Source organism: Primulina eburnea, chromosome 7 (assembly GCF_022965805.1).
Source record: "Primulina eburnea isolate SZY01 chromosome 7, ASM2296580v1, whole genome shotgun sequence".
NCBI classification, from domain to species: Eukaryota; Viridiplantae; Streptophyta; class Magnoliopsida; order Lamiales; family Gesneriaceae; genus Primulina; species Primulina eburnea.
Genome location: NC_133107.1, coordinates 2,959,731 through 2,986,765, shown reverse-complemented (window position 1 = coordinate 2,986,765; position 27,035 = coordinate 2,959,731). Strand labels below are relative to the sequence as shown.

Here is a 27,035-nt window from a genome sequence, read left to right as displayed (position 1 = left end):
CCTAAACCTAATCCTAAACCCTGCCCCGAGTTCTCTTTCCCAAAACTTCTCGCCTTTCTTCATTTCGGTTTTCTCAATTATAGATCAGATTATCCTTTTCTCCATTTTTATCTCTCGAGGTAAGCAGATTCATGTCTCAATTTCTCTTTGTACTCTCTATATAATTGTGGTATTATTCAACCTGCTTGCTTACTACGCTTTTTTAAATTCAAAATGATTGTGCTTTCTCTTTTTTCCCCTACTTTTTTGGTTTTCTTCTCTTCTTTTTCAGGGAGAGAGGTATTTAGGGATAGGGGTATGGAAAATAGATTATTCTTATAGTTGAATTATTTATGCTATTCGGGCCTTTTTTTTAGCCATTTTACTGATTGATCGATGTCTATCTACGAGAATCATATTGTTTTTGATTCACTGAGGGATTTGATAATTTAGACGATTGAATCATCGTGAAATAATGCAGGATTCGGAAGATGAATTTTAGCAATGTTAAAGTTCCCAAGATGCCTGGTGGAGGTGCGGTATCTGCCTTGCTCAAATTTGGAGTTGTTGCTGGGCTTGGCGTCTATGGAGTGACAAATAGCCTCTACAACGTTGATGGAGGTCACCGTGCCATTGTTTTCAACCGTATCATTGGGGTTAAAGACAAGGTTTGCCCTTGATATTTTGGATTGAACATGACATTTAGTAAATTTTGTGGAATAATATGCCTTATTTACACAGATGGAATTTCCATGGTCATTTGCAATAATATTTGCCTAAATGTACATTCACTCACTTGCTGCTTTTATTTTAATATTTCCTTAAAAATTTAACCGTAGAAAGCAAATATGTGGTGAGAGCGCCATTGGCTAAAGGTTTTGCTCTATTGAATTGGGATTTTAGCACTATCTTGAGCTTGCTTGTGGATGGGGCAGCTGTGGCAGTTTGGAAATTGGCGTAGCAGTTGTGGTTGTGATCTTGAATTTGCCTTCTTTGTGTAGCGCACCATCACCCATTATTTCTGCTTTGCTGCTTCAAGCTTGCATCCAATGCCGACATGAAGCCTGCATGAAAAATTTGAGTTAGACATAATTCATTCAATTCAGGTCCATCATGTGTAGTTGGACAAATCAAACTTGTGAGAACTGCCTCTCACGGATTTAAAGAACTTTAAGTTTCACTACTTAATTGTATGAGAATCCAAATTTCACATTTAAAAAAGAATTGACATTTTATGCAGTTTACTCTCAATATTGCGCTGACATCACAATTTTATAAAAGCTACTAGGGTTGAGAATGTTCCTGTGTGTTCTCCTAGAGAATATATGATACATGCTTAACTAGCGTGTTTACAACTTTACTGTCCTGCCGTGAGATTGGTGACTAAAATGTTTATCAACTACTTTATGAGAGAAAAATGCCTTTAATGCTCAATGGGCCACTAAATTTTTAACAACTTTTTTATAGATAGGTTTGAAAGGGGTGAGGTCCGTTATAGACATTCCTTTTCGAGCGACCATTCATTGTATTACATTTATCTGCTGTGAAGATTCTCCATGAGCTCAGAACCATGTTGAAATTGACAATTTTTGCTTAAGAAGCATTATTTAGCTAATAATCATTTGTATTCTACATTAAGAGAAAAACTTAATTAAACTGCATATCCATTCTTTTCAACCTAACTAAAGGTAATGTTTTCTTGGGATTTTTACTTATAAAAGGTGATTATTCAATGGCTGTCTGACCGTAATACATTCTCTCTTGGTGTTTCTTGGTTTCTGGAGATTTCATAGTTTGTTAAGTTTGTTTACTTCGGCTCGATATTTTATTCACGTTTTATTAGCTTATCAATCAGTACATAAAATTGAAGAGTGTCGAAGTTTATTTGCTGAGTTGGGTCATGATGGACTGCCTCATTAAGTGTGATGAGTATCTGTTGGTTTTGTTGTAATGCAGTTACCATAGTCTTTTCTGAATTTTTACCAAGATGAATTGGTAAAACACTTGGAATAAAAACGAATGACTGCAACTGGGATTTCAATTTTCAGCAGTTTAATGTCATGTATCAATTAGGAGTAGAAGGATTTTATTTAATTCCACTGTTCAAAAAATTCCTAAAATTAGTTTCTATGTTATACTTTATAATGTTGTACAGTTGTTGTCTGTGATTTTACCTTTACTGCGGGTTACCAGTGCTCAAATATGCATTCTTTCATGTTGGCCTAGAGCGTCTGTGATTTTACCTTTACTGCGGGTTACCAGAGCTCAGCATGAAATGATACTATATTTTTCATTTTAATCTCAATTAACAGGTGTATCCAGAAGGGACACACTTGATAATCCCATGGTTTGAAAGGCCGATCATCTATGATGTTCGAGCACGGCCACATCTAGTGGAAAGCACTTCAGGCAGTCGTGACCTTCAGATGGTGAACCTCTCTCTTTCTCTTCCTCTCTCCACACAAAACACATATTAAGCAAATCACAACATAATCATAACCCACATTGATGGAAAGAAAAGAAGTTGTGCATCAGCATTTTCTGAGTAGGTTGCAAAGCCTGCAATAACCTTACTTTTGCAGTGTGCAAGCTCATTTTATTAGGACAGGAGTGAGCAAGTTTCTTTTAGATCTACTGGCATGCTGCTTGAAATGTTCTGTGTTTAGAGGCAGGGTAATAGGATATGCAAATATTTCCTCTTTTCCTAAATTTTAGGAGTTCATGAAGAATTCCTCTGAAATTAAAAAATTGTAATGGCCTAAGAAAATTAATTCTTCTTCCTCTTCTTCTTCTTCTTCTTCTTCTTCTTCTTCTTCTTCTTCTTCTTCTTCAGTGTTTGTCATTTCAACTGAAGTGTGCTATAATTGATAAATATACCTCAAAGAATTTGTTCTGAAATCTTTCAAAGAGTTCTTTTTATACCATGAATTAGGATTGCAATGTACCATTTCTAAGTTAACTGGCACTAATTGATTATTGCAGGTAAAAATTAGTCTTCGGGTTCTCACTCGTCCTTTGCCGGATCAGTTACCCACCATTTATCGAACCCTCGGTGAGAACTATAATGAGAGGGTCCTGCCTTCAATTATCCATGAGACTCTGAAAGCTGTAGTTGCCCAATACAATGCTAGCCAGCTTATCACCCAGAGAGAGGTATGTGGCTAGGCCAATGAGAAATATTTTTTCTTTGCCTTTTTAATTGGGAATGGATGCATTATACGGTTGTTGGTTTTATACTTTTATTTATATAAATGGTTGTTTGATCACTATGCATCCTCAATGTGGGGATTTAAATATATCAAGGATTTGTAAACTTCTCAAGAAATCTTGTTGTAATTTAAGTATGTTAATGCTTTACCAACTCATTCGCAAGACATTTTGTGGTAGCATATGGAGTGAAGCAAACTGTGTCCATTTATGTAGAGAGACTCTGTGACTGTGATCTGATGTAAGTGCTGTGGCTACAGTTGGATTTTTGTGAAGTACTTCAGAAGTTTAGTATGCTTTCCGATCATACTTTGCATGACACAGATTGAGCTTGTGCTATGATTTGAATTTCTTGAATAAATGGAGTTGGAATTTGACAGTAATTTTATGTGTCACAGAGTGTTAGCAGAGAAATACGAAAAATATTGACTGAAAGAGCAGCCTTCTTTAACATGGCTTTGGATGATGTGTCCATTACTGGCCTAACCTTTGGAATGGAATTCACCGCTGCAATTGAAGCCAAACAAGTAGCTGCACAAGAGGCTGAAAGGGCCAAGTTTGTTGTCGATAAGGCTGAGCAAGACAAACAAAGTGCTATCATTCGAGCACAGGTATAAACTATACTACACATGTTAGTTTATGGATCCTTACATATTGTTGTTTATTTTTTGTTTTTTAGACTTTATTTTCTTTCATCTGTAAAATCACATTTCCAGAAATCTGAATCACTCACACACACATGCAAGAACTCATGCATCTGTTTCGTTTGCTGCTTGTTAGATAACATTATGGTATCCCATGATTTCAAGCTAAAGAGTTCCGTTGAACAATGTCATTCTTTGTTGTTTGTCACTATTTTCTGCCTGAACCAGTAATATTCAACTTAAACATGGCTAAACTTTCTTTCTTAATTACCAGGGAGAAGCTGCGAGTGCCCAGCTGATTGGTCAAGCTATTGCCAACAATCCGGCATTTATAACCCTCCGAAAAATTGAAGCATCTAAAGATATTTCACATACCATAGCATCCTCAACCAATAGGGTGTACTTGAACTCTGATGAGCTGCTGCTGAACCTTCATGGTCTGAAGAAGTAATTACTAAGTGTAAATATATTTTTGTCGCTACCGAATTTAGATTCATCTCCCCAGGTAAACTCGCTGATCTGTCTTTTTGGAGTTAGGAATGAATTAAGCTCTCTGTTTATCATAACGTGAAAGTTGAAGAACTGGTGGTGACGAATAAACTTGAGTTCAGTCTTGTATCCTTCTGTTTCGCCTCACTGCTGTCTTTATAAACAATGTCTTCATCTCGGTTTATGAGATCCGTTTATTGTTTGGCGTTCGATCTTCATTTCTTTGGTCGATATTCATGTGTGACTGGTAATTTTGGTTCGCATTATGGCGCTCAAATGGTATCAAGCCTTTGATATTGAATTATCGTAAGATATTTTTTTGTCTTTAAAATTTACCCCTAAAATAAATTCGGTCGTCCATTTTTTTACCACTTACAACAGGCAGTCCCATGCGCCACATAGGCGTGAAAAATTTCAATCTCATTGTGGTAGAACATTTGACTATGCTGTTATCTGCAGGGGACGATTTCATACCGAGATATGGTATTTCTTTTAGATGGAACGACTCAGGGAGCAGATATTTCATCCCAAAATATGTTATTTCTTATTGATTGTTCCAACTAATACACCTATATTGTGTTTACTTAGCTATGATAAGGAAGATTTTCTTATCATTTTATCTTTATTCTTGAGAATTGTTTTTAGTTTTTATTTTTATTTTTATTTTTTAAAATAATTATACTCAATAATTTAAGTGAATACAAATAAATTATATTTTACATTCTTCGATAAAAATCACATTCCAAATTTTACAAATACAAACTAAAAATAAGGTTATTTATTATATACAGATGACAAAATTGTAATTCGTCAATTAATAACAATTTTATCCACAAAGTTGATCCATCAAAGTAAATATGTCATTGTTTATCCATCGTTAATTTTAATAGTTTTAATATGATTTATCCATATAATCACATCACACAACATAATCATATTATGTTATTAATCAAATTATATAAATATGTTTATTTATTTTATTGCTCAAATTATATAGAGATGTTTTTTAAAATAGCCTTCTATAGAATTTCATAATCAAGCCTTTAAAAAAGTTAATTAATTAAATCAGCCTTCTAAGTATGTTAAAATCCAAACATGTCTTTATAATATTGTGCATCAACATAAACATAAATTAGAAGATTCGATGCTATGTTAAATTGACCAAATTATAGTGTAATTATACACTAATTCATACCAAACATTTTTTATTTTTAACAAAATATTGTTTATATAAATTATTGTACGAATTTAAATAAACAACTTCATTCATAACAAATTAAGAACGATCCAATATAATTTTCAAACATATAAATCGGTGAGTTGTTACTCCAAAATTAAAGATGATCAATATAAATAATTTCAAATGTTTTTCCAATATTAATCACAAGGTTGGGAATAGAATTATGAGTAGGTCTCTTGTGAGACGGTCTCACGAATCTTTATCTGTGAGACAGGTCAACCCTGCCGATATTCACAATAAAAAACAATACTCTTTGTATAAAAAGTAATATTTTTTCATGGATGATCCAAATAAAAGATCCATTTCATAAAATACGACCCGTGAGACCGTCTCTCACAAGCTGAAGCAGTAGATTGCACCATATATTTAATTTTAATTGTGGGGTTATATATTTAATTTTATTTTGATGGAACTTTAAGGGAATCAAATGAAATTACCTTTACTAGAATATTTTCGTGAATTATTTCAATATTAATCAACGATTTGATATAGAATTGCTTACCATTCCCAACAAAGTCCTGAGTCTGTGAATTATTAGAGTTTCAATTGATGCATTCTCCCAGATCATCAAGAAAGACCTATTCAAAGTAGTTATTCTGATTAATTATCAAAAATATTTTTTTGAAAAAAAATAAACTCCAAAATTCTTAATTTTAATATAGTCTCAAAATTTTCTTAACAAACATTAATTAATTAGTAAAGTATCTGGATAGTTAGGCATGCATCAATGATCATAACTTGATATAAAAAATAAGACCGATGTTTTATATTGGACTGTATTTATGAGCTGCTCGTTAATGTATTGTAAACTTTATGTTTCAGTTGTTCATTATTGGGCATGGAGGAGATGCGCTATACGTCTCACATCGACTGGATTTGGACTTGGACAATTATCTCCCACTAGCTTTTGGAATGAAGTTTAGTTTAAGTTAATGATCTTTACAATAATCCTATTGATTCACAAAGAATAACTGGCAAAAAAAATATATCGTGAAACACTCACAAATTTAATGATAAGTTATTTTATTTATGAAAACCATGTCTCTATTTATAGGACATGCTTAAAAAAAAGTATATTACGAAATTAGAAAACTAATATCATGCATAAGGAACAATAAAAATCTAATCGAATACAAATTCCGAATTTTCTCATCTAAACGTTCAAAATTCATCGATTGGAATATCTATGTTATTTGACTTTGAGGTAATCTCAATATGCCAAAAGTATCATACAACTCCATAATTAAGAATGTTTTGAAGACTTTTACGTGAGAAATTATTGGTGTCTTGGACATCTAACCAATAAGTTTTTTTTGTAAAATTTGCAACAATAAGATATGAATTGAAGTCGAGCACACTTGTATAATTAATTGTGCTTTTATGTCATCCGTCACATATTTCTTCTTTTACGTCATCCCATTTGTTCAATCGGCCCTTCGCCTTTTCCACCTGGCCAGACAATAAGAACAAAATTATCGCTATAATTCAAATTGAATTTTTTTAAAATGAACAACCATAGTTTATAAATAGAATACATTAACAAAATTTAGCCTCTCATTTCCAAATCATTTATTTTTATAATTTGTACAGTAAATCCATACTATCAACAACATATGGTGACAAATCATATGATCTAATAATATTAAGATATAAGAACAATTACTCATAGACGACATACTTACTCGTTAAGACTCCACTAGAGGAAATGTCTAAAATTTATCGAGTATAAAGAAGTCAATAGCTCAGATGAACTACTAGTGAATAATTAGATATAATGAGAAATTAGGAAATCGACTTCTAGATTTCATAATGAAAGCATATTTTAAGGATAGTCCATAATTAAGCATGTAATTCATATGTTTTAATCTGTCGGCGAGAAGAAGTGCAAAAAATAAGGTTTTTTTATTAGAAAAAATTACAATTTTGATCATATATAATTTTTTTGATCTTTTATATTGATAAATTTCAATATTAGTTATGTATACTTTTTTTTCCACGTGATTGAAGTCACATCTGCGTCATATGAAAAAATGACTAGAATATCAAAATAATCAAACATGACAAACTAAAATTAAATAAAATTTGATAATATAGCAAACATAATTGCAAGAAAACGAATATATATGATCAAAATTGTAAGCAGACGAGTAAAATGAGAGAAGGTTTATAGTCAGGGGCGGAGCTATATAAGGGGCTGGGTTGGGTTCCAGCCCCACCTAATTTTCTTTAAAGAATAATTATGTTTTATTTTTTTAAAACAAATTGATTAGTCCCAAGGCCCAATCCGTTTTTTCTTTCTCTTTCACTTATCATATTTATTCTTCTATCTCAAACTATCACAATTTTCATTACTCCAAATGGTCGTAACTTCATCATCGGTCGCCAGTTTTCAAATCGATTGTAGATTCGGAAAGCCCATGACATAAGCTTTCTTTTAATACCAAATTTTCGAAGTTTCTTTGTCGTCTTGAAATCAGCTGTCTCCCATCGGTCGTCGTTTTCACCGAAAATCATGAGAAAATCTTAGTGTTAGACTTTCTACGGCTCGTTCTTGTTGTTCTTAATTAGATTTCGAATTTAAAGGTAATTTCATATTTTAGTGTTACGAAATTTGAGTATTTGGTTTTTTTGAATTATGATAATAAATTTATATTAAATTGTTGATTGTAGATACTATATTTGAGCTGATTGATGTTATTGATAATTTTTTGGAATTTATTTGAGCATTATTTCGAATTTCAAGATTTTATATTGGGGATTGTCAATTTTCAGTGTTGATTATTTATTATTTGGATGTTTAGATGCTATAGAAAATGTAAATGCGAATTTATGGAATTTTGCAGGAATTTTTGAGCAATGAAACTTGTCAAAACAGCTCTTCGTAACAAGATGAAAGCAGAAGTTTTTCGGAGATTCTATGGTAATCTACATCGAACGAGATTTTGTTTGAAAAAATTGATAATGATTTAATAATTTACGAGTTTTATTCTAAGAAGAATCGCAGAGCACAACTTCAGTAGTGTTTTAGTTCCATGTTTTTTGAAAGTATTAAATATTAGATACTCTTGTTCTATGTTTTCATAAAGTCAATGTTTACATATTTTTTATTTTAAATTTTTTAGTTAATAATTTATTTTATTAAATACAACATGAGACGGAGTCATCTCCATGTAATTTTTAATCCTGGCTCTGTCCCTGTTTATAGTCAGTTTCAGACAAGACGGAGAATTTCATCACTTTTGACATTTGAAGCGCTTTATCATTCATTTATTAAGATGTTAAAAATTCCATTGACTTCCCGATTGAGAGAATTCGTCATTCAACAAAACGTTTCGGTTTATTCAGTTAAACTATTTCGGTGGATTTGAAGTCACTTCAGCTTCCTAGCTATTCCGTATAAAATAAAGGTATTCTACCAATATCGATCGATGGATTTCACAGAAACGAAGATGAATACGAAGGAATTACTTAGTCGAATTCTTCCACCTTATGGATATGAGTACGTACCTCTTTGTTCCAGTCGGCGCGAATGGTGACCCATATTAAGATTATGGTCTGCATGGCTGTCCCTCCGATCATGCCCAACCATACGCCCTATATTACAGCAAAATCGTTCGATATCACCATTTCTTTTACCAAATTAATAGCTATTTAATTCGTTAAAGAGAAAAGAAGAGTGAAGTGTGTACCTTGGCACCGAGGTTGAATTTAAAGCCAAGAACAGCGCCCAATGGAAGACCAACTATGTAGTAACAACCAACATTCACGTAAGCAACAAATGCTTGCCATCCACATCCAACCGCCACACCTTAATCATATTTCATCATAAATTATAAATACATATAATAATATAAAATAAATATATAAATGCCTATATATATGTCTCTGTGTGTGTGTTTCCTAAACCCTATTTAAGGCAGATTTGAGAATTTCCCCGGTGTGATGCTCATTTTTTGCAAAGCCTATTTGATACCCTCTGGTAGAGTATGATATATTAATTGAGTTTCGAATCAATACTATATATATATATAGATGTGAGTTTACCAGATAAAACAGGTTGAACCCCATTGAGGAAAACGGCTCCGGCAAGATACGGTGCAAGATCTGAGACGGCGTCGGAAACAACTTTGCCGGGGGTGAAGGCATAACTGAGTTGATGACGAAAAACTAGGGAGAAAATGGTGAAAAGGATAGAAATAACTAAAGAGGTTAGAGTCACGACCACCACACTAAATGCTGCTGATTTCGGGTGCCCTGCTCCAAGCTCGTTGCTAACCCTAACACTATTTATTCAAAACAACAAGAAGACTAGTCAATTATATATTATGTTATTAAATATATAAATAGATATTAAATAAACTATAAGAACTAACATAAATAAAATAAAAAGGGATGATAAGATTTGAAGTACTTTGTATTATATGGAGGAATTGTACTAAAATAGAGTTGTCGGAGGTGCAAAAATACTTGGACTACTTAAGAATTCGATTTCAAAGTTTGTGAAAATGAATGTACTATTACTAACCTGGCCGCAGCGTTGAATCCCACAGACACCATGAATACCCAACTGAGGATAGTCATGCTGCATACATATTGATCAAATTATATGCATGAAGTCAATTTGCATCAAAGAAAAGTTGAGGAAATTATAATTATAAAAATCAAGGGTAAAAATACTAAAAATCATAGATATGTAAAACTTTTTATCCGTAATTGTACTCAAGAAAAGAAGAGTAGTTTTGCTGTTGGGTTACCAGACAGATAGCGAGTCGAGTGCCACTTCAGGATTAGGCAGCAAACCAACAATCAACATTATAATCTGATAATACCAAGCCTCCAAGCACAGCATAACAGCAGACGCAACAGACAGCTTAAAGAACCCCCACAGCCCTGAAAACGCCATCACGCTGAACCCGGTCCACGTCTCCTTACACCGCTCCGATAGCAAAATGTAAACAAACTGCGCCACCACTATGATCCACCATGAAAGACTCAGCACGAGACCAGCACCCAACAGTCCCCAGTTGAACACATACAACACGAGCCACGTCAAGAAAAGGTGCACAACCAATGCCCCTGCCGAGATATAAGCGCTCGGGTTCACTATGCTCTGTGCTTGCAAGAATTTTTGGATGGGGAAATTCGCAGCGTACGCAAAGATTTGAGGTATTAGGCCGAATGTAAATAGTGCGGCTGCAGATGAGACCCTCTTTGATTGCCCGAGGAAGAGCAAGATTTGCTTGGAAAATATGTAAATTGTCAGAAAGGGGATGCCTGTGAGCGTAAGGAGGATTGTTGATCTTTGCAGGTATATTCCAAGCATTTCAGGTTTGTTCGCTCCGTATGCTTGCCCACACAAGGTTTCTACCGCACTTCCCATTCCAAGCTACTCATGTAGAGGAGATTAAAAGGGAAAATTTAATAAATCGATCGTTAAAGTTCAACTCCGTTTAACCAAACAAAATCATATTAGTTCCAAGTAGTTACCATGACTCCATACGTCAAAAGCTGGATACCATTGTTTCCCAAAGAAGAAGCAGCGAGTTCGAGATTACCAAGATGGCCGCAAAAAATTTGGGAAGACATGGAAATAACATTATTCAGCAAATAAACAATGACCGCAGGGCCTGCAAGCCTGAACAGATACCGGAGCTCGAGTGCAGTGGCTCTCTGGAGGCGGTGCCGCCGTGACAAGGTTGTATCCGACAAGATGCCCTCAAGTTCCGAGCTAACCTCCACCACCTGTGGCTTATGTTTTTGTGATTTCAACAAAGATTCATTCACTCCTTGATCTAGAAACGATGACGACTCCATTTTTTTGTGGGTTCAAAATTATCTTAAAATGTGCTATATATGCGTGGTGTAGAATATCTTCTGAATGATTTTGACTCTAAGAAAATTTCATGAAGGTCGATGTGTAATATATGTTTACACACCACCAACCACCCCAGTGATGTAGTCATGAGTACTGGTAACATATATATATATATATATATATATATATATATATATAGAAAAATATTGTCTTGGCAGGCAGGGGGAAAAAGGTATTAAACAATTGTAACGATCCACTTTTATTGGAATAAAAAAATAATGTCGTAGGTTTTTTAATATAAAAAATCATCGTTTGGAAAGCAGTATCTTGATGTAATCCATTTTTAAAATAATTTTGTAAAAATATTTTCATCTATATTGATTTTTAACATTCATATTTTGCATTACATGTGCATCATGTGTGTCTCAATATCAATGATGCTGCTTTCAAACGATGATTTTTTATATTAATTTTTTTTAAAAACAAGTTTACAAAAAAGAGGATGGTATTATGACAAATACAAATAATTAAAATAAAAACAACCGTCTTCTAACGTTCATGTTAGTGTTCCTAGATCCAAAGGTCCAGCCTGAGCTTCCAAAAACGAGGTCCGATCTCTCAAAAGATCATTTACCCATTCAAATTTGATTTCCCAACAGATCTCACGATTTTAAATCAAATAGAAGCATAGACAAATCTGAATCCTATGTTTGTATTTTTAGTTGAGATATAATTTAAACTCACACGTCCTATCCATTATCATAATTAAATTATCTTTGCAATCTGTATTATTCGGTTGGCAAACGTACAGCACATGTTAGTTTAATGGATTCTGAAATCGGAAAGTAGTGGTTAAAATGAATAATAAATTAAGAAGCCGTATTTTGAATAAATATTCCATACAGACTGAGTTACGTTTGTTTTGTTAAAAAAAATATAGAAAATAATTGAAGAACATGATGAATGATTTTCGGCGAGGAGAATCCATGCAGCACGTGATGTCGCTCTCCCCCGACGCCAATCACGCGAATCACACGTGAACAAGTGAGTGGAACATGTATTAATTTTTTACTTGTTCCTCAGAGAAATGAGAAGTCGTAGGAACGTGACAGAATCAAAATGAAATCGTATCTCTGTTAATTTACAATAATCAGTCATTAATTTTTATAGATTTCTTATTTGTTTTTTATTCAAATGTTGATCAATTATTTTAAAAAATATATATTTCTTCGGGTTTCTTTTTTTGCAGAAACTAATTTCTTGGCATTTAAATTTAATTATATAAAGATTTATTATTCATAAGTTATTTTAATATTATTTTAGGGGGAATAATATAGGTGTTGTATTACTGTTACATACAAAAAAGATTCATAGAAGTATAGCAATTTTATTTTTAAAAGTTTATAATAAAATGGGGCCATTCTTTTAACATGAGAGACGAGACCTCGATAACTTTTGATATATGCAAAAACTTGTGTGAGACGGTCTTATAGGGTCGTATTTTGTGAGACATATATATTATTTGGGTCATCCATGAAAAAGTATTACTTTTTATGTTAAGATTATTACTTTTTATTGTGAATATTAGTAGGGTTGACCCGTCTCACATATAATAATTTGTGAGACCGTATCACAAGAGTTATACTCTAAATTTATTTGTAAAATAGTGTCATATTAGTTTTGTATAATAATAATAATAATAATAATATAAAATGGTGATCGTGGTAAGCTCAAAATCTATATTTTATCTTTCCTCGTTAGTAATCTTTTTTTTTCCCTTTTTCTCTTTTAGTGTAAACAAACATCTCAACGAATTAAATAGTTATTCTAGTTAATTATAAAATTTAACAAATTTCTGAATTTTTAGACAAAAACAATTTAAGAGAAAATAAAATTTTACAAGGAAATAAAACATTAATTTATACCGACAAAATAGAGGGAAAATAACTTTTTGTTTCACTAATATGTCTCATATCATATCTTAGTCTATTAAGTCGTCAAACTTTGATTTTCGTACACTAAATCTTAATTTCTAACTATTTTGGTGCCCAACACTACGTTAGTATTTTCTAGCATCATATTAATATTCTCGATATCACGTAAACATTCAGATGAAATACGATTAAAATAAAAAAATCGAACTTTTAAATTTATAGTTGACCAAAACTCAAAAATGTGACAAAATAGTGAATACAAAACGTTATTTTCCCCAAAATATGCCTAGGATTAATAGTAAATATTAAGGATCAAATCAATCTTTTTTTGTATGTGAGTTATAGACTACAGATGCAACTATTTATCCTCTCAATCTTGTCGATATTTAAGGATTATTCTTCACGACGAAAGTATAATTATCTACTAAACAAATTTACGTAAATATTATAGAGTGTGTCTCATGTGAGACCGTCTCACGGATCTTAATCTGTGAGACGGGTCAATCCTACACATATTCACAATAAAAAGTAATACTCTTAGCATAAAAAGTAATACTTTTTCATGGATGACCCAAATAAGAGATCTGTCTCACAAATACGACCCGTGAGACTGTGTCACACAAGTTTTTGTCAATATTATATTGTTGTTATCTATACTTTTTATATTATTAATCATTAATCAAGCAAATAGTAAGGTGAAATATTTTTCATAATCTCAAATTTTGATCCACTTCCAAATTGTTTGGGAGCTAAGGTGTAATGACCATCATGATATTGTTTGTATAAAGTTATATTAGTTTAAATGATAGATTATAACGAGATCAAAACAATCTAGATTTGGGTTTTTTTAGGTCTATACGGCCATACTCCTATATTTGGGCCAACCCAAACGGAAAGAGCGTTAAATTTTCTTAATAATAATCTTTACTATGTTATTTTATATCATAAAACTTTACTATTTTATAGAAATTATTTTGGTCCGTTTCAGTCACGTAATATATAATTTTGAAAATAATTATTGTTAATTAATAATTTATGAATAAAATATCAAAAAAGTATCTTGTTTCAAATTTTACTTCATTCACTATTGTAATTTTACACTCACATCAAAATTTCATTCTATATAATTGGTTTTTTTTTTCTTTCTAATTTTTAAATTTGTGAATGTCAGTAAATTTAATTTTATTCTTCCATCTATTTTTTAAAAAACTACAATATTCATGAATGCTAGTAATAATAATTTTTTAATGAAATTGCTTCCATTAAATAAGATAAAAATAAAGTACATGTACAAATACACCGAGCATTCTCAAATAACATCCAACAAACAACATCAAATCTAAACTAACCTATTGCAACACATGTAATACATTAACCACAAAGTCATAGTCTAACTTGATTAATTACTACATATCTATTACATTAATCGCATTTGGGATTCACCGAAATATAAGAATCTTGATTTTCTTTATTATAACTGCTACATCCGAATTTTTACTTTCGAACATCGCTCTGTTTCTAGCATTCCAAACATGATTAACAGTACATGTGAGATAAGGACCGAATTCTCACGGTATGCCCATCGACAGGCTCCAAGAACAGCAGCTGCCGATCCCATTTAGCAAAACAACAAATCTCCAGAATACCAATTATCTATTTAATTAAAGGTGATTTCTCTTTATGCCCCTCCGATGCCACACGTTACCATATTGACCATATTTGTGACTCACCCATTTAATCCACGTTACGGCTGCGTTTGGTTTGGAGGATAAAATAAACTAATAATTGTTGTAAGAATGTATTATATGGTGTTATGTTTGGTATGATTTTTAAGTGTGGGATAATTTTGAATTTTTTGATGAAAGGATAAAATTGCCCCTTCTTTTTTTTTTCTTCCACTCTTGCGGCGACGGCGGCAGTCCGACGACGACGCCGGCGGTGGGTGGTCTGGCGGCCGGCGACGCCGGCGACGGGTGGTATTCCGGCGACAACCGGCGGGCGGCGGCGGGCGGTGGCCGATGGCGGCGGTCATGACGGGAAGTGGTGGTGAGTTTGGATATAGGAGAAGGGTAAAATTGAAAAATAAGAAAGATTAAGATTTGAATAAATAATCTTAAGGGATGTGGAGGTATTATTTTAACTCACCTAATATAATCTAATCATTAATAAGAAGTACTGATTTGATTAAATAATCACACGAACCAAACGACTGACTAATAAAATAAAATAATCAATACCTCCTCGTCACCCGAACCTAAAACTACCGTAGTGTCTTCCTTCAAGTGAATCTTCCACAGTGTCTTACAATTAAGCAGGAGTGAGTTGCCTAGACGGACATCAGTGGAGGCGAGAAAGGAAAAGGAAAAGGAAAAGAAAGGGATAGTGAAAACATGTCCAGTCCCCCACAAGAGCAACAGATCCATGAATCCGACGACGTATTTCAGGATCCTCTTTCCCTGAAGCTATCGCAACCCGACCCACCATCGAATCCTGACCCAGATCCCGCAATCCAAGAGCCAGACGGCGAGGAAGGAGAAGGAGAAGGAGAAGAGCAGGAACCGGAAGAACAAGAAGAAACCCTCCAAAACCCATTAATTCAGATGGGTATTAATCTCGAGGTCGTCCCGCCTATTGCTAACTCCCACTTGTCAGTTTCCGGTGTCACCCTCGCGTCACCCTCCAACAACACAAACCCTCGCCGAGGACCCAACAAGCGAAAGAAGGCTAAGCCCAACCTGAGAAAACAGCAGTCCATCCGGAGAAAGTTGGAATCTTTGAAGGTAAAGTTTAATCCCATTCCGTTTATACCAGTAAAGATTCTTGATTTCTCCAAGCATGAGAAGCTTTTGAAGAAGCTTGGCCTGTGGGATTTTGTTCACGTTGATTTCGATAGGAATGTAAGGGTGGACTTGATTGGGCAGTTGGTTGTTACTTATGATCACAAAACGCAGTGTGGTTACATCAATGGTTTCCGCTTTTCATTCAGTAGGGGTGATTTTGCTCGTGCGTTCAAGCTGCCTTCAAAAAAGAAAGCCAACGTGGGTGGGGTGGAAGGTGTGGTGTTGGATGCTGAGGATGTGTCAGAGGATTCGATAGGATTCATTCTGGAGTTTGTGTCGGATTGGGTTCTTTTGCACGAAGACACGTGGATGACACCGCACCAGGTTATGAATTGGTTGAAGTTTATAAAGGATAGACACCCTGAGAAGGTGGATTGGGCTGCGTTGTTTAGGTTGATGGTGGAGAATGAGTTGAAGCAGGGGGATCAGTTGAGGGATTGCTACTATGCATCACATGTGCAATACTTGTTGAAGTTTCAGCGTGAGACAGTGTTCACAATGGAGGAGGATCTGGTGGCTGAAAAGCTGTTGGTGGAAGCAGAGACTAAGGAAGAAGAAAAAGAAATCAATGAGGAGAATGTGCTTGACGGTAGCGCAATGGTTGATGATCAGGGAGAGAAAAGTAGTGTTGTGGAGGCGCCAAGCATTGAACTCACCCTTGGACAAGATGGTGAGAAGGAAGAAAATATGCAGGATGTTGAGATGACAGATGTTGATAAATGCAAGGATAATGGTGGTGATGATGATGTTGATGATGATGATGATGTTGATGTTGATGTTGATGTTGATGTTGATGTTGATGATGAAGATCGGGAGGAGGTGGGTAAGGAGCAAGTACAGTGGCTTTTGCGTGGGAAGAACAATATGGGAGAGCATTTCTTACAACCTTGTAGCTTGGAAGATGGCCAAGGCTTTGGCAACCTTGAGGATGAAGATGGTCAAGGCTTTGGCAGCCTTGAGGATGGGAAAGAAGATGAGGTAGAGGAGACAGAAGCTGATGGCGGTGATCAGAGATTTGATGTTTTTCCTGCTGTTAATGATCTTGATGGTGAAGGGCTCACGGGTAATTTTCTTCAAGCCATGGAAGCAAACCAGGTTTCCTTTAATTCACAGGAGCGACTTCATGACCCTTCTTCGGTGGATACCAGGGATGGTATGAGGTGCATGGATCCTAGCCCATCTTTCTTTAACCCCTCAGGTAAAAGGGTTATTGAACATGACACCGATATCGACCACCATTCACTCAATGATGGCAACAAGAGATTGAGGATCGATGATTCCTGGAACCATAAACCTCCAGATTTTAACAGCTGCATGGAAGAAATTCAGCAACTGGTGGTGAAATCTAGGATGTTGTTTGAGGAGAGGGGACAGGCACTGGAACAGGCAAATATGAATCAACAGATCTTGCTCGATGAGTTGCAGAAACGGGACTCCCTGATAGATCATTTCCACAAGAGTAGAATGGAAGAGATGCAAAAGAAAGACGGTCTGATTTTTCGGCTGGAGCGTGAATTATATCTAGTGGAGAGTGTCATGGAAGGTTACCGTAAGGCTTTGAAAGAAACCCAAAAGGCATTTGCAGAGTACAGGGTGAGGGCTCAACTTGCTGAAGAATCGACATACAAGGATACTGGACCTGGGGGTCTTATGTTGAGCACAACCGAAAGAGAGAAACTGCAGCAGAAGCGGGAGGAAGAATGTAAGATGAATTGTTTACTTGTGGAACAAAAGTTGAAGGAGGCGGAAGAGCACTGTATGCATGAGTTTGATGCATACATGGATAAGATCAATATTCTTGATAAGAAGTTGACAAATGTAGAGGCGGATGCTAAGGAACTTATTCAATCCTATGGAAATCGAAATGTTCAACCAACTGAAGACAAATTCCATGAAGCTTCGACACCTCATCCAATCGAATGATTTCTGCTCTGAAACATTTCTTTTGGCCTATAGAATTTGCTAAAACGTGTGATAATGCTTCAGAATTTGGTCTGCTATTATTGTTCGTCTGCTATAAAATTTTTTTACATTTTAATTTTTTCTTATACTATTCCAATTTCAAAAATTAATAATTATCATTTTTTTAAGGAAAAACTTCTTTAATTCTTTAAATTTTTTTTTATTGAAATACACTTATCGAATATGTCATGATCCGTTAGTGTTATATTATGCGTAAGATTGTTAAATTAAAATTGACTTTATTCTTTTTTAATATATAGAACACTTTATTTTATTTTGTCCTCAGTTTATCGTAAACTCGTTAAACCACACACAATGCGATTTTAGTTGAATTGATCGATTGAAATGATTCGCTAGTGTATGTAATCACACATATTCCACACAAGATAAAGATGTAAATGGACAATGAGATGAACTATTAAAGTCAATCAAGATCTCAAATTTGTGATAAAATATCGAGTTCGAGATTTAATTATAACAAACATCTTCTTCCACTCAAAAAAAAAATCATCCTAATTGTAATAGTTTATTGATTATTTATTATAGTCAAGTTGAATGAATATTCACGAGGTATTCTTTATTTTATTTCTTAAAAGAATACAAATACAAAGAAATACATGCACCAGTGCAGGGGAAAAAAATACTGAAAAAGGTGCAATAGACTGACGCTGATCACCAAGAAAAACCCACTATCCATAGTTGTTGAGGGAAGTGTCTCCCAAATGTAAGGCACGTGAGGTCTCTTCTTTCTGGAATAAGTCAAGGATGGGAAAGGAGTTATTGTTGGTTGCAACAACTCAACCAACCTTGGGGGTCCAGCAGTAAAGGAAGGAAACTTACGGTTGGATCAAGGAGAGATATATGTTGATCTCTTCATTCTGCATGGGAGAGATAGATATATATATATATATGAGAGAGAGAAGAGACTGGACTTACATGAGAGAAGAATATTGATAGGAAACACACACGAGAATAGGGACTTGTACAAAGAGAGTTTCTGTGTGATAGTGTGTGCGTGAATTCTTCTGTAATTTCCATTCTTGTATCTTTGCTGTGATAAATAAAACCAACAGGTTGTTCTCCCGTGGACGTAAGCCATTTCGGCTGAACCACGTAATTCTCTTTGTGCTCCAAACTATCTTGAATTGCTGCATGTGATCGGGGAATTGATATCTTCTTGTACAAATTGTTATATCATTTTTTTATCCAACAATTGGCGCCGTCTGTGGGAACCGAAGCCACGACAAAGAACGAATAACAATCAAGAAGATGGGCTCTACGAAATTTGATATCGAGAAGTTCACAGGGAGGAATGACTTTGGCCTGTGGAGAATCAAAATGCGAGCAATCCTAATACAACAAGGACTGGAGGAAGCATTGAAAGGAAAAGAAGCCATGATGGGTGATCCGAAAGAAAAGGTGCAAAATCTTGCAAAGGCACAAAGCGCAATAATTCTCTGTCTTGGAGACAAACCCCTGCGTGAGGTCTCCAGGGAAGAATCAGCAGCAGCTATGTGGACCAAACTCGAATCACTCTACATGACTAAATCCCTCGCCAACAGGTTGTACATGAAACAAAAGTTATACTCATTCAAGATCACTGACGAGAAGAACATCTCTGAGCAGATTGATGAATTCATTAAAATCTTGGATGACTTGGAAAATATTGAAGTTAAATTGGATGGAGAGGACAAGGCACTAATCTTGCTAAACTCCCTTCCAACTTCATATGAAAACTTCAAGGATGCACTCCTCTATGGCAGGGAGCAATCAATCTCGTTGGAGGAAGTCCAATCAGCAATAAGGGCCAAGGAACTACAGAAGGGAATGAACTCTCATGGTTATGGGCAAGGCGAAAGTCTACATACACGAGGGAGACCTTCTAAAAGACAGCAAAGGAGGAACACTTCACGATCAAGATCCAAGAGTCAAATCAAATATAGGTGTTTCATATGTCACAAGGAAGGACATTTCAAAAGAAATTGTCCAGAAAGAAGAAAGAACCATCAAGAAAAAGGGTATGGAGATGGTGAAGCCTCGGTGACATCTGATGGATATGACACGGCAGAAGCATTGGCCATATCAGATCAAGGGACATCAACTGATTGGATTTTAGACTCTGGATGTACATTCCATATGTGTCCCACAAAGTCATGGTTTGAAACTCTTCATGAAACAGATTTGGGAGTGGTCATCCTAGGGAACGACAGATCATGCAAGGTAAAAGGAATTGGCTCCATTAGACTTGGAATGGATGATGGCACATATAAAATCCTGCAGCAAGTCAGATATGTACCTGACCTCAAAAGGAATCTAATCTCCCTGGGTACACTTGAATCAAATGGTTGCTCCTTTAAATCAGAAAATGGAAAATTAAAGGTACTCAAGGGATCATTGGTGATTATGAAAGCTGTAAGGAAGAACTCTCTATACATCTTGCTGGGGAATACAGTCTTGGGAAGATCAGCTGTGGCAGAAGATAAGACAAACAGAACATGGCTTTGGCATCAAAGGCTAGGTCATGTAAGCGAAAGAGGACTAATGGAACTATCTAAACAAAAACTACTTTGTGGAGACAGCATCAGAGGGATGGACAATTGTGAATTCTGTATACTAGGGAAAGCAAAGAGAGTGAACTTTGAACCTGGAAAACACACTACCTCAAGGCCATTCGAGTATGTTCACTCGGACATATGGGGCCCCTCAAGGACAGCCACTCATGCGGGAGGGAGGTATTTTATGTCAATCATAGATGATTACTCCCGGAGGCTCTGGGTATATATACTCAAAACAAAGAATGAAGCATATACAAAATTCAAGGAATGGCTAGTACTATATGAAAATCAAATGGATGCAAAACTAAAGCACCTTCGAACTGATAATGGATTAGAATTCTGCTCTGATATGTTTAATCAATTCTGTGCAAAGAAGGGTATCGTAAGGCATAAGACGGTTGCTGGAACACCCCAACAAAACGGGGTAGCAGAACGTATGAATAGAACTCTATTGGAAAGAACAAGATCCATGCTACTAAATGCAGGGCTACCTAAGGTCTTTTGGGGGGAAGCTGTGACTACAGCCTGTTACTTGATTAACAGGTGCCCTTCAAGTGCAGTAAACTTTAAGACCCCTATGGAGATGTGGAAAGGTAACCCCACAGATTACTCAAACCTAAGGGTGTTTGGTTGCATGGCCTATGCTCACATCAAAAGAGACAAGCTTGAGCCTCGAGCTGTAAAATGCATCTTCATTGGATACCCTAATGAAGTGAAAGGATATAAGATGTGGAATCTAGAAGATAAAGGTCCCAGGTGTTTCATTTCTAGAGATGTAATATTTGACGAAGGAAAAATGGGATATATCCAACAGAAAGAGACATCAAACTTGTCGAGTGAACTTCCCTTGGAAATACAGATTGAGGTGGAGAATTCTAATAATAATACAAATGAAGTTCCACAAGATCCTATAGGTACTGACCTTGGTTCAGTGTCAACTGAGAATGAAACAATCACTGAAAAGGATGATGACTCCTATATGCTGACCAGGGACAGGAAGAAAAGAGAAATAAAGCCAACCCAGCGATATGGACAAGCAGACATGATCTCCTTTGCTCTAAACATTGCAGAGCATATTGAATTCTCAGAGCCAACCTCGTATAAAGAAGCCATGATCAGCTCACAGAAAAATAAATGGCTTTTAGCCATGGATGAAGAAATGAACTCGTTAAACAAGAACAAAACCTGGGAGCTGGTTACTAGACCAAAGGGACAAAGACTGGTAGGATGCAAGTGGGTGTACAAGCTAAAAGAATCTGGAACTGATAAGGGTGAAATACAATACAAAGCCAGGTTAGTGGCAAAGGGATACACTCAAGTGGAAGGCATTGACTTCAACGAAATTTATTCCCCTGTAGTCAAACATGCTTCCATCAGAATTTTGCTGGCAATGGTCACTCAATTTGACTTGGAATTAGAGCAACTTGATGTTAAAACAGCATTCTTGCACAGAAATCTGGAGGAAACCATATTCATGGAACAACCCGAGGGCTACAAAACATCTGGAAATAAAGAGAAGGTGTGCCTGTTGAAGAAATCCTTATATGGTCTCAAGCAAAGTCCCAGACAATGGTATAAACGGTTCGATGAGTTCATGACACAAATAAATTTTGTGAGAAGCAACTTTGACAGCTGTGTGTATATCAGGAATGACAAAAACCAACCCAAGATCTTCTTACTCCTTTATGTTGATGACATGTTAGTAGCGAGTAAAAGCCAAACTGACTTGAAAGTTCTAAAAGAAAAATTAAGCTCTGAGTTCGAAATGAAGGAACTAGGAGAAGCAAGAAGAATACTTGGGATGAACATCATAAGGGACAGGAGGAAAGCAACCTTGTTCCTAAACCAAGGCCAATACATAAGGAAGGTACTCCAAAGAGCAAGGATGCTGGAAGCAAAACAAGTAAGTACACCGATTGGCCAACACTTCAAGTTATCTACTGAAAATTCACCAAGCAGCAAGGACGAAGAGGAAGTCATGAAGAACAAGCCATATGCTAATGGTGTAGGGAGTATAATGTATAGCATGGTATGCAGTAGACCAGATCTTGCATATGCTATGAGTGTAGAATCGAGGTTTATGGCCAATCCAGAAGAGTTACACTGGGAGGCGTTGAAGTGGACAATGAGATATTTGAAAGGGACTTCAAATTTGGGACTAATGTTTAGACAACAGACACATGAGAAACAACCACTCGTTGGATTCGTGGACTCAGATTATGCTGGGAACTTGGACACCAGGAAGTCACTCACTGGGTTCATCTTCAAGCTTTATGGAACAGCTATCAGCTGGAAAGCTACTCTTCAGCCTGTAGTCGCATTGTCTACAACAGAAGCTGAGTACATAGCACTCACAGAAGGAATAAAAGAGGCTATGTGGCTTAAAGGAATACTAGAAGAACTTGGGATTACACAACAGTGGGTAGCAGTCCACTGTGATAACCAAGGAGCTATACACCTTACAAAACACCAAGTTTTTCATGAAAGATGCAAGCACATTGACATCAAACTACATTTTGTAAGGGACATCACGACAAAGGGCCTGGTTAAAGTAGAGAAAATCTCAACACTTGAGAACCCTGCTGATATGATGACAAAGGCGTTGCCACAAGCTAAGTTTAAGCATTGCTTGAACTTGGTTAATGTGGTGGAGTCTAAATAACTCAAGGAGTATTGGAGAACAGCCTGTATTTGGAAGACAAGGTGGAGATTGTTGAGGGAAGTGTCTCCCAAATGTAAGGCACGTGAGGTCTCTTCTTTCTGGAATAAGTCAAGGATGGGAAAGGAGTTATTGTTGGTTGCAACAACTCAACCAACCTTGGGGGTCCAGCAGTAAAGGAAGGAAACTTACGGTTGGATCAAGGAGAGATATATGTTGATCTCTTCATTCTGCATGGGAGAGATAGATATATATATATATATATATATGAGAGAGAGAAGAGACTGGACTTACATGAGAGAAGAATATTGATAGGAAACACACACGAGAATAGGGACTTGTACAAAGAGAGTTTCTGTGTGATAGTGTGTGCGTGAATTCTTCTGTAATTTCCATTCTTGTATCTTTGCTGTGATAAATAAAACCAACAGGTTGTTCTCCCGTGGACGTAAGCCATTTCGGCTGAACCACGTAATTCTCTTTGTGCTCCAAACTATCTTGAATTGCTGCATGTGATCGGGGAATTGATATCTTCTTGTGCAAATTGTTATATCATTTTTTTATCCAACAATAGTAAATGACGACCGGCAGACAATAAATAAATAAACCACACTCATCCAAATTAAATTTAAAAAGAAAAAAAAAGATAACAATGAAAAAGGGTAATCTACCCAAACCCAGGATAAAAAAGAAAAAACGAAAGTAAAAGAAATTAAGCCTTCTTATCGATCGAGTAATTTGACGACATAAATATCCTTTTCCAGCATAATTTGCTAGCAGGATGGGTTACACATGATGATGATCCTGCATGATGATGATCATTTAGTGCATAATTTAAAACAATGTTTTTTCATTTCGATATTAAATTTCAATTTTACTCTGTTATATTTGTTTCTTTTTTTAAATTTTAGTCATTTTTTCCGACATGACATTGACTTGTGTAGTGTCTCATCAGCCATCTTAATGAAAAATGTCTAAAATTGTCAAAAATCGAAATATATAAGACTTAAAAGACTGAAATTTGATCGTGCCTATTATCAATATTAATAAAATAGAATAAAACACATACCTTAAAAACTTCCCTCAGTTGACTAGTTTCTCGATATTTTCAGAAGCACAGTTAGTATCAGCAGTCTTCTGTGGTGATTTCGGCAGTGGCACGTTAGAACTTTCCATTTTCTTTATATTTTGTTCACAATATATTTGCCTCAGCCTCTCAATTTCCCTTTTCAACGCTTCTTGATGTGCTGTCAAATTCAAAATAAGGCCTTCATATCAGTTCCTCCACTCTCAATACACACTCACTCAAGTTTAAGACGAGGTCTCGAATTATTTATTTAGAATTAGTAGTTAAACATGTATATGATGAAAGGGTGGGTGGGCACAACTAAAAAGCAGTCCATATGGAGTGGGGTTTTAAATTTTATTTCTTTCGCCATCACAAGCAAATGCTGATCCAGAATCACATGGCAAGCCAATTCAAGTATATATCATCTCCACTCATTTTCTTAATACATATACAGAATTAAAAGAAAAACAAAAAATATTTTTTATTCTGTAATTTGAATTTTGTGGGAGTAGTACTGATCAAACACTGAAGAATAATAACATGATCACATCATCACTCTGATGAATAAAATACAAAATAATGAACTAAGACCATGAATTGATTAAATTCTAACATAAAATAAAAGGAAAGTGCAAATTAGTCAAAATAAAAATTAGATTTTTTTTTATTAATGAGACCGACATTTTTTGTCCAGGCCAAGTAGATTCCTACATTGATGCGAAATCATTTCATCCTTTATAGGCATGAACAACAGAAGCTTCAGAACTAAGCTCCATCGTTTCACCAATTATATGTGTGTATGTGTGTGTGTGTTTGCATTTATTTAGGTTTAAAAAAATGAAATATTTACCATCTTTAAACACTTTATCTTGGGCTAAAGCTGCAATTCTTTGCTTGAGAACGCTGTTGTCTACATTTAGTACCAATCGCTGGTGGTCCAGAAAAGCTACCCTTGGGGACAACACGGAAACTTCAGCCTTCACATGAGTTTCATATAATTAATTATATGCTTGATTTAATGAATATATGTTGTAGATTGGCAATAAAATTGATAAACATACTTGAAGCGAAGTAACACTGCGTTCTAGCTCCGATATATACTGTAGTTTCCTGACTCTTGACCTTTGAGCAGATTGCCGATTGGCAAGAATTCTGATAATAAACAAAGAATTCTGTTAATAAACAAAGAAGCAAAAAAAAGAAAAAGAAAAAAAGAATCACGATGATTTGAAGTTGGTTATACTTGATTCATGCAAAAATCTTGAGTATGTGGGATGTGAAATTTAATTGTGCAAGAGCTAGCTAGCTAGCATGGTGAGCAGTACCTCTTAATCCTTTTGGGATCAAAGATCTTCTCACTTGAATGATCTGGAGTAACGTGCACAGCATCGAGCTCGTCGGATTTGCATGAACTTTGCACTTCCTCATGAGGCTCACTCTTTGGCTTCAGATGATGGGACGTTACTAGTTTCTGTACATCATGATCATCCATGCTGTTATGATCGGACGGCGAGGGCGACGAAGGGTTCGAGCACGACATCGTGGGCCCCACCTCGTCAGTGAACATGGACACGAACTGCTCGTCGTCATCGAATCTCTCGAAACCGATGTTGTCGGTGCTGGTGTTGAGCATAACGCTGATCCCATTCGGTGCTATGGATGCCCTTCTGCATTCTTCGACCATTGGCGGATCAAGGAATGCGAGGGAGTCGCTGGTGGACCTCCGGTGTGATCCGCGACGAACCGATGAGAAGTTGAGGAACTCGTCGATGTTCCATGAAGGGTTTGAGGTGAGAATATTGTTTGTGGATAAGTTTTGATCACTCGACCTGTTTTGCAGGGAAAAATGAGGCCAATTCTGTGTCATGCTCGGCACTTTTGGAGGCAACTGCGCCATGTTTGCTAGAACACATATGGTATTCATATCAAGTATATATAACATGTCTCACACAAAATGAACCCAACCATTTTTCCCAATTCATGACGAAAGGGCAAGCAATATTTACGGATTTCGATCATCTGTTGTGGCTGAACCTTTGTTGTGATTATTTTAAACGAGATGATCCGACATTTTTTCAAATTTATCTGACACTATATATGTCAGGTCAATCGGATGATCAATTGATCATCTTGTGTAAAAAGTGCACAGCACTATTTGCTGTGTTTTCAACCACAACAGAAGTTCTAAATTCAATATTTACATATTATATAATGCAACAGACACTCAAAACCAATTATGTTCGGATTACTTTATTTATGCTTTAGTTTGCTTTTCAAATCATATATATGGCCTTTGTCACAAGCTTTACTTTGATTACCATTTATTATTTATCTAATATTTTCCCATCGAAAATGAATTTAAAATTCAAATATTACTTATATACTTTTTAGGACTTTTAATTAAATTCAGAATCGATTGAAATGATGCATTTTATTCTTTACGTCACTTAGGCCTCATCACGTGGGTAGGGACTATCACCTATTAAATAAAATATTTTGTCCTTTATAGGTTTATTCCGTGTGCATGTGTTTCGCATATTATTATATATATTCCGATCCTCATAAAAAAAATCAATAAATTAAATTAAAATTAACAAATTTGAGTAATTTAGACGATGTATTAACAGATTTTATAGAATATA

The 27,035-nt window shown here is 35.5% G+C and overlaps 4 protein-coding genes across 9 annotated transcripts; 2 read left to right on the top strand and 2 right to left on the bottom strand.

Annotated features, from left to right (window-relative positions):
• LOC140836621 (prohibitin-1, mitochondrial-like) lies at positions 1-4,924 on the top strand. Of its 3 annotated transcripts, XR_012119150.1 has the most exons (7): positions 1-119; positions 461-647; positions 2,292-2,408; positions 2,962-3,132; positions 3,585-3,797; positions 4,105-4,335; positions 4,779-4,924. XR_012119150.1 is itself a non-coding variant. In XM_073202276.1 (6 exons), exons 2-6 carry the CDS (start codon positions 471-473, stop codon positions 4,279-4,281), a joined length of 855 nt encoding a protein of 284 aa, XP_073058377.1. In that variant the 5' UTR covers positions 1-119; positions 461-470; the 3' UTR covers positions 4,282-4,537. The 3 variants fall into 3 exon arrangements, 2 of the variants coding, with proteins under 2 accessions (XP_073058377.1, XP_073058378.1); XM_073202276.1 differs by lacking the exon at positions 4,779-4,924 and having other exon boundaries at positions 4,105-4,537; XM_073202277.1 differs by lacking the exons at positions 1-119; positions 4,779-4,924 and adding an exon at positions 273-295 and having other exon boundaries at positions 4,105-4,537.
• Positions 4,925-6,730: 1,806 nt separating this feature from the next.
• On the bottom strand, positions 6,731-11,508 carry LOC140836620 (protein DETOXIFICATION 40-like). The gene is made up of 7 exons (XM_073202275.1): positions 11,047-11,508; positions 10,314-10,945; positions 10,085-10,141; positions 9,604-9,842; positions 9,249-9,367; positions 9,067-9,153; positions 6,731-7,008 (listed from the first exon to the last, which is right to left on the bottom strand). The coding sequence occupies exons 1-7, from the start codon at positions 11,371-11,373 to the stop codon at positions 6,943-6,945; spliced, it is 1,527 nt and encodes a 508-aa protein (XP_073058376.1). The 5' UTR covers positions 11,374-11,508; the 3' UTR covers positions 6,731-6,942.
• A 4,071-nt stretch (positions 11,509-15,579) lies between these two features.
• Positions 15,580-18,192, top strand: LOC140836618 (uncharacterized). 3 transcript variants are annotated; one of them, XM_073202274.1, is made up of 2 exons: positions 15,580-16,919; positions 16,968-18,192. In XM_073202274.1, exons 1-2 carry the CDS (start codon positions 15,699-15,701, stop codon positions 18,069-18,071), a joined length of 2,325 nt encoding a protein of 774 aa, XP_073058375.1. In that variant the 5' UTR covers positions 15,580-15,698; the 3' UTR covers positions 18,072-18,192. The 3 variants fall into 3 exon arrangements, with proteins under 3 accessions (XP_073058375.1, XP_073058374.1, XP_073058373.1); XM_073202273.1 differs by having other exon boundaries at positions 16,965-18,192; XM_073202272.1 differs by having other exon boundaries at positions 15,580-16,925.
• Positions 18,193-23,881: 5,689 nt separating this feature from the next.
• LOC140836617 (basic leucine zipper 34-like) lies at positions 23,882-26,422 on the bottom strand. Of its 2 annotated transcripts, XM_073202269.1 has the most exons (5): positions 25,719-26,422; positions 25,455-25,545; positions 25,244-25,370; positions 24,394-24,571; positions 23,882-24,128 (listed from the first exon to the last, which is right to left on the bottom strand). In XM_073202269.1, the coding sequence occupies exons 1-4, from the start codon at positions 26,333-26,335 to the stop codon at positions 24,408-24,410; spliced, it is 999 nt and encodes a 332-aa protein (XP_073058370.1). In that variant the 5' UTR covers positions 26,336-26,422; the 3' UTR covers positions 23,882-24,128; positions 24,394-24,407. The 2 variants fall into 2 exon arrangements, with proteins under 2 accessions (XP_073058370.1, XP_073058371.1); XM_073202270.1 differs by lacking the exon at positions 23,882-24,128 and having other exon boundaries at positions 24,261-24,571.
• Positions 26,423-27,035: the final 613 nt, after the last annotated feature.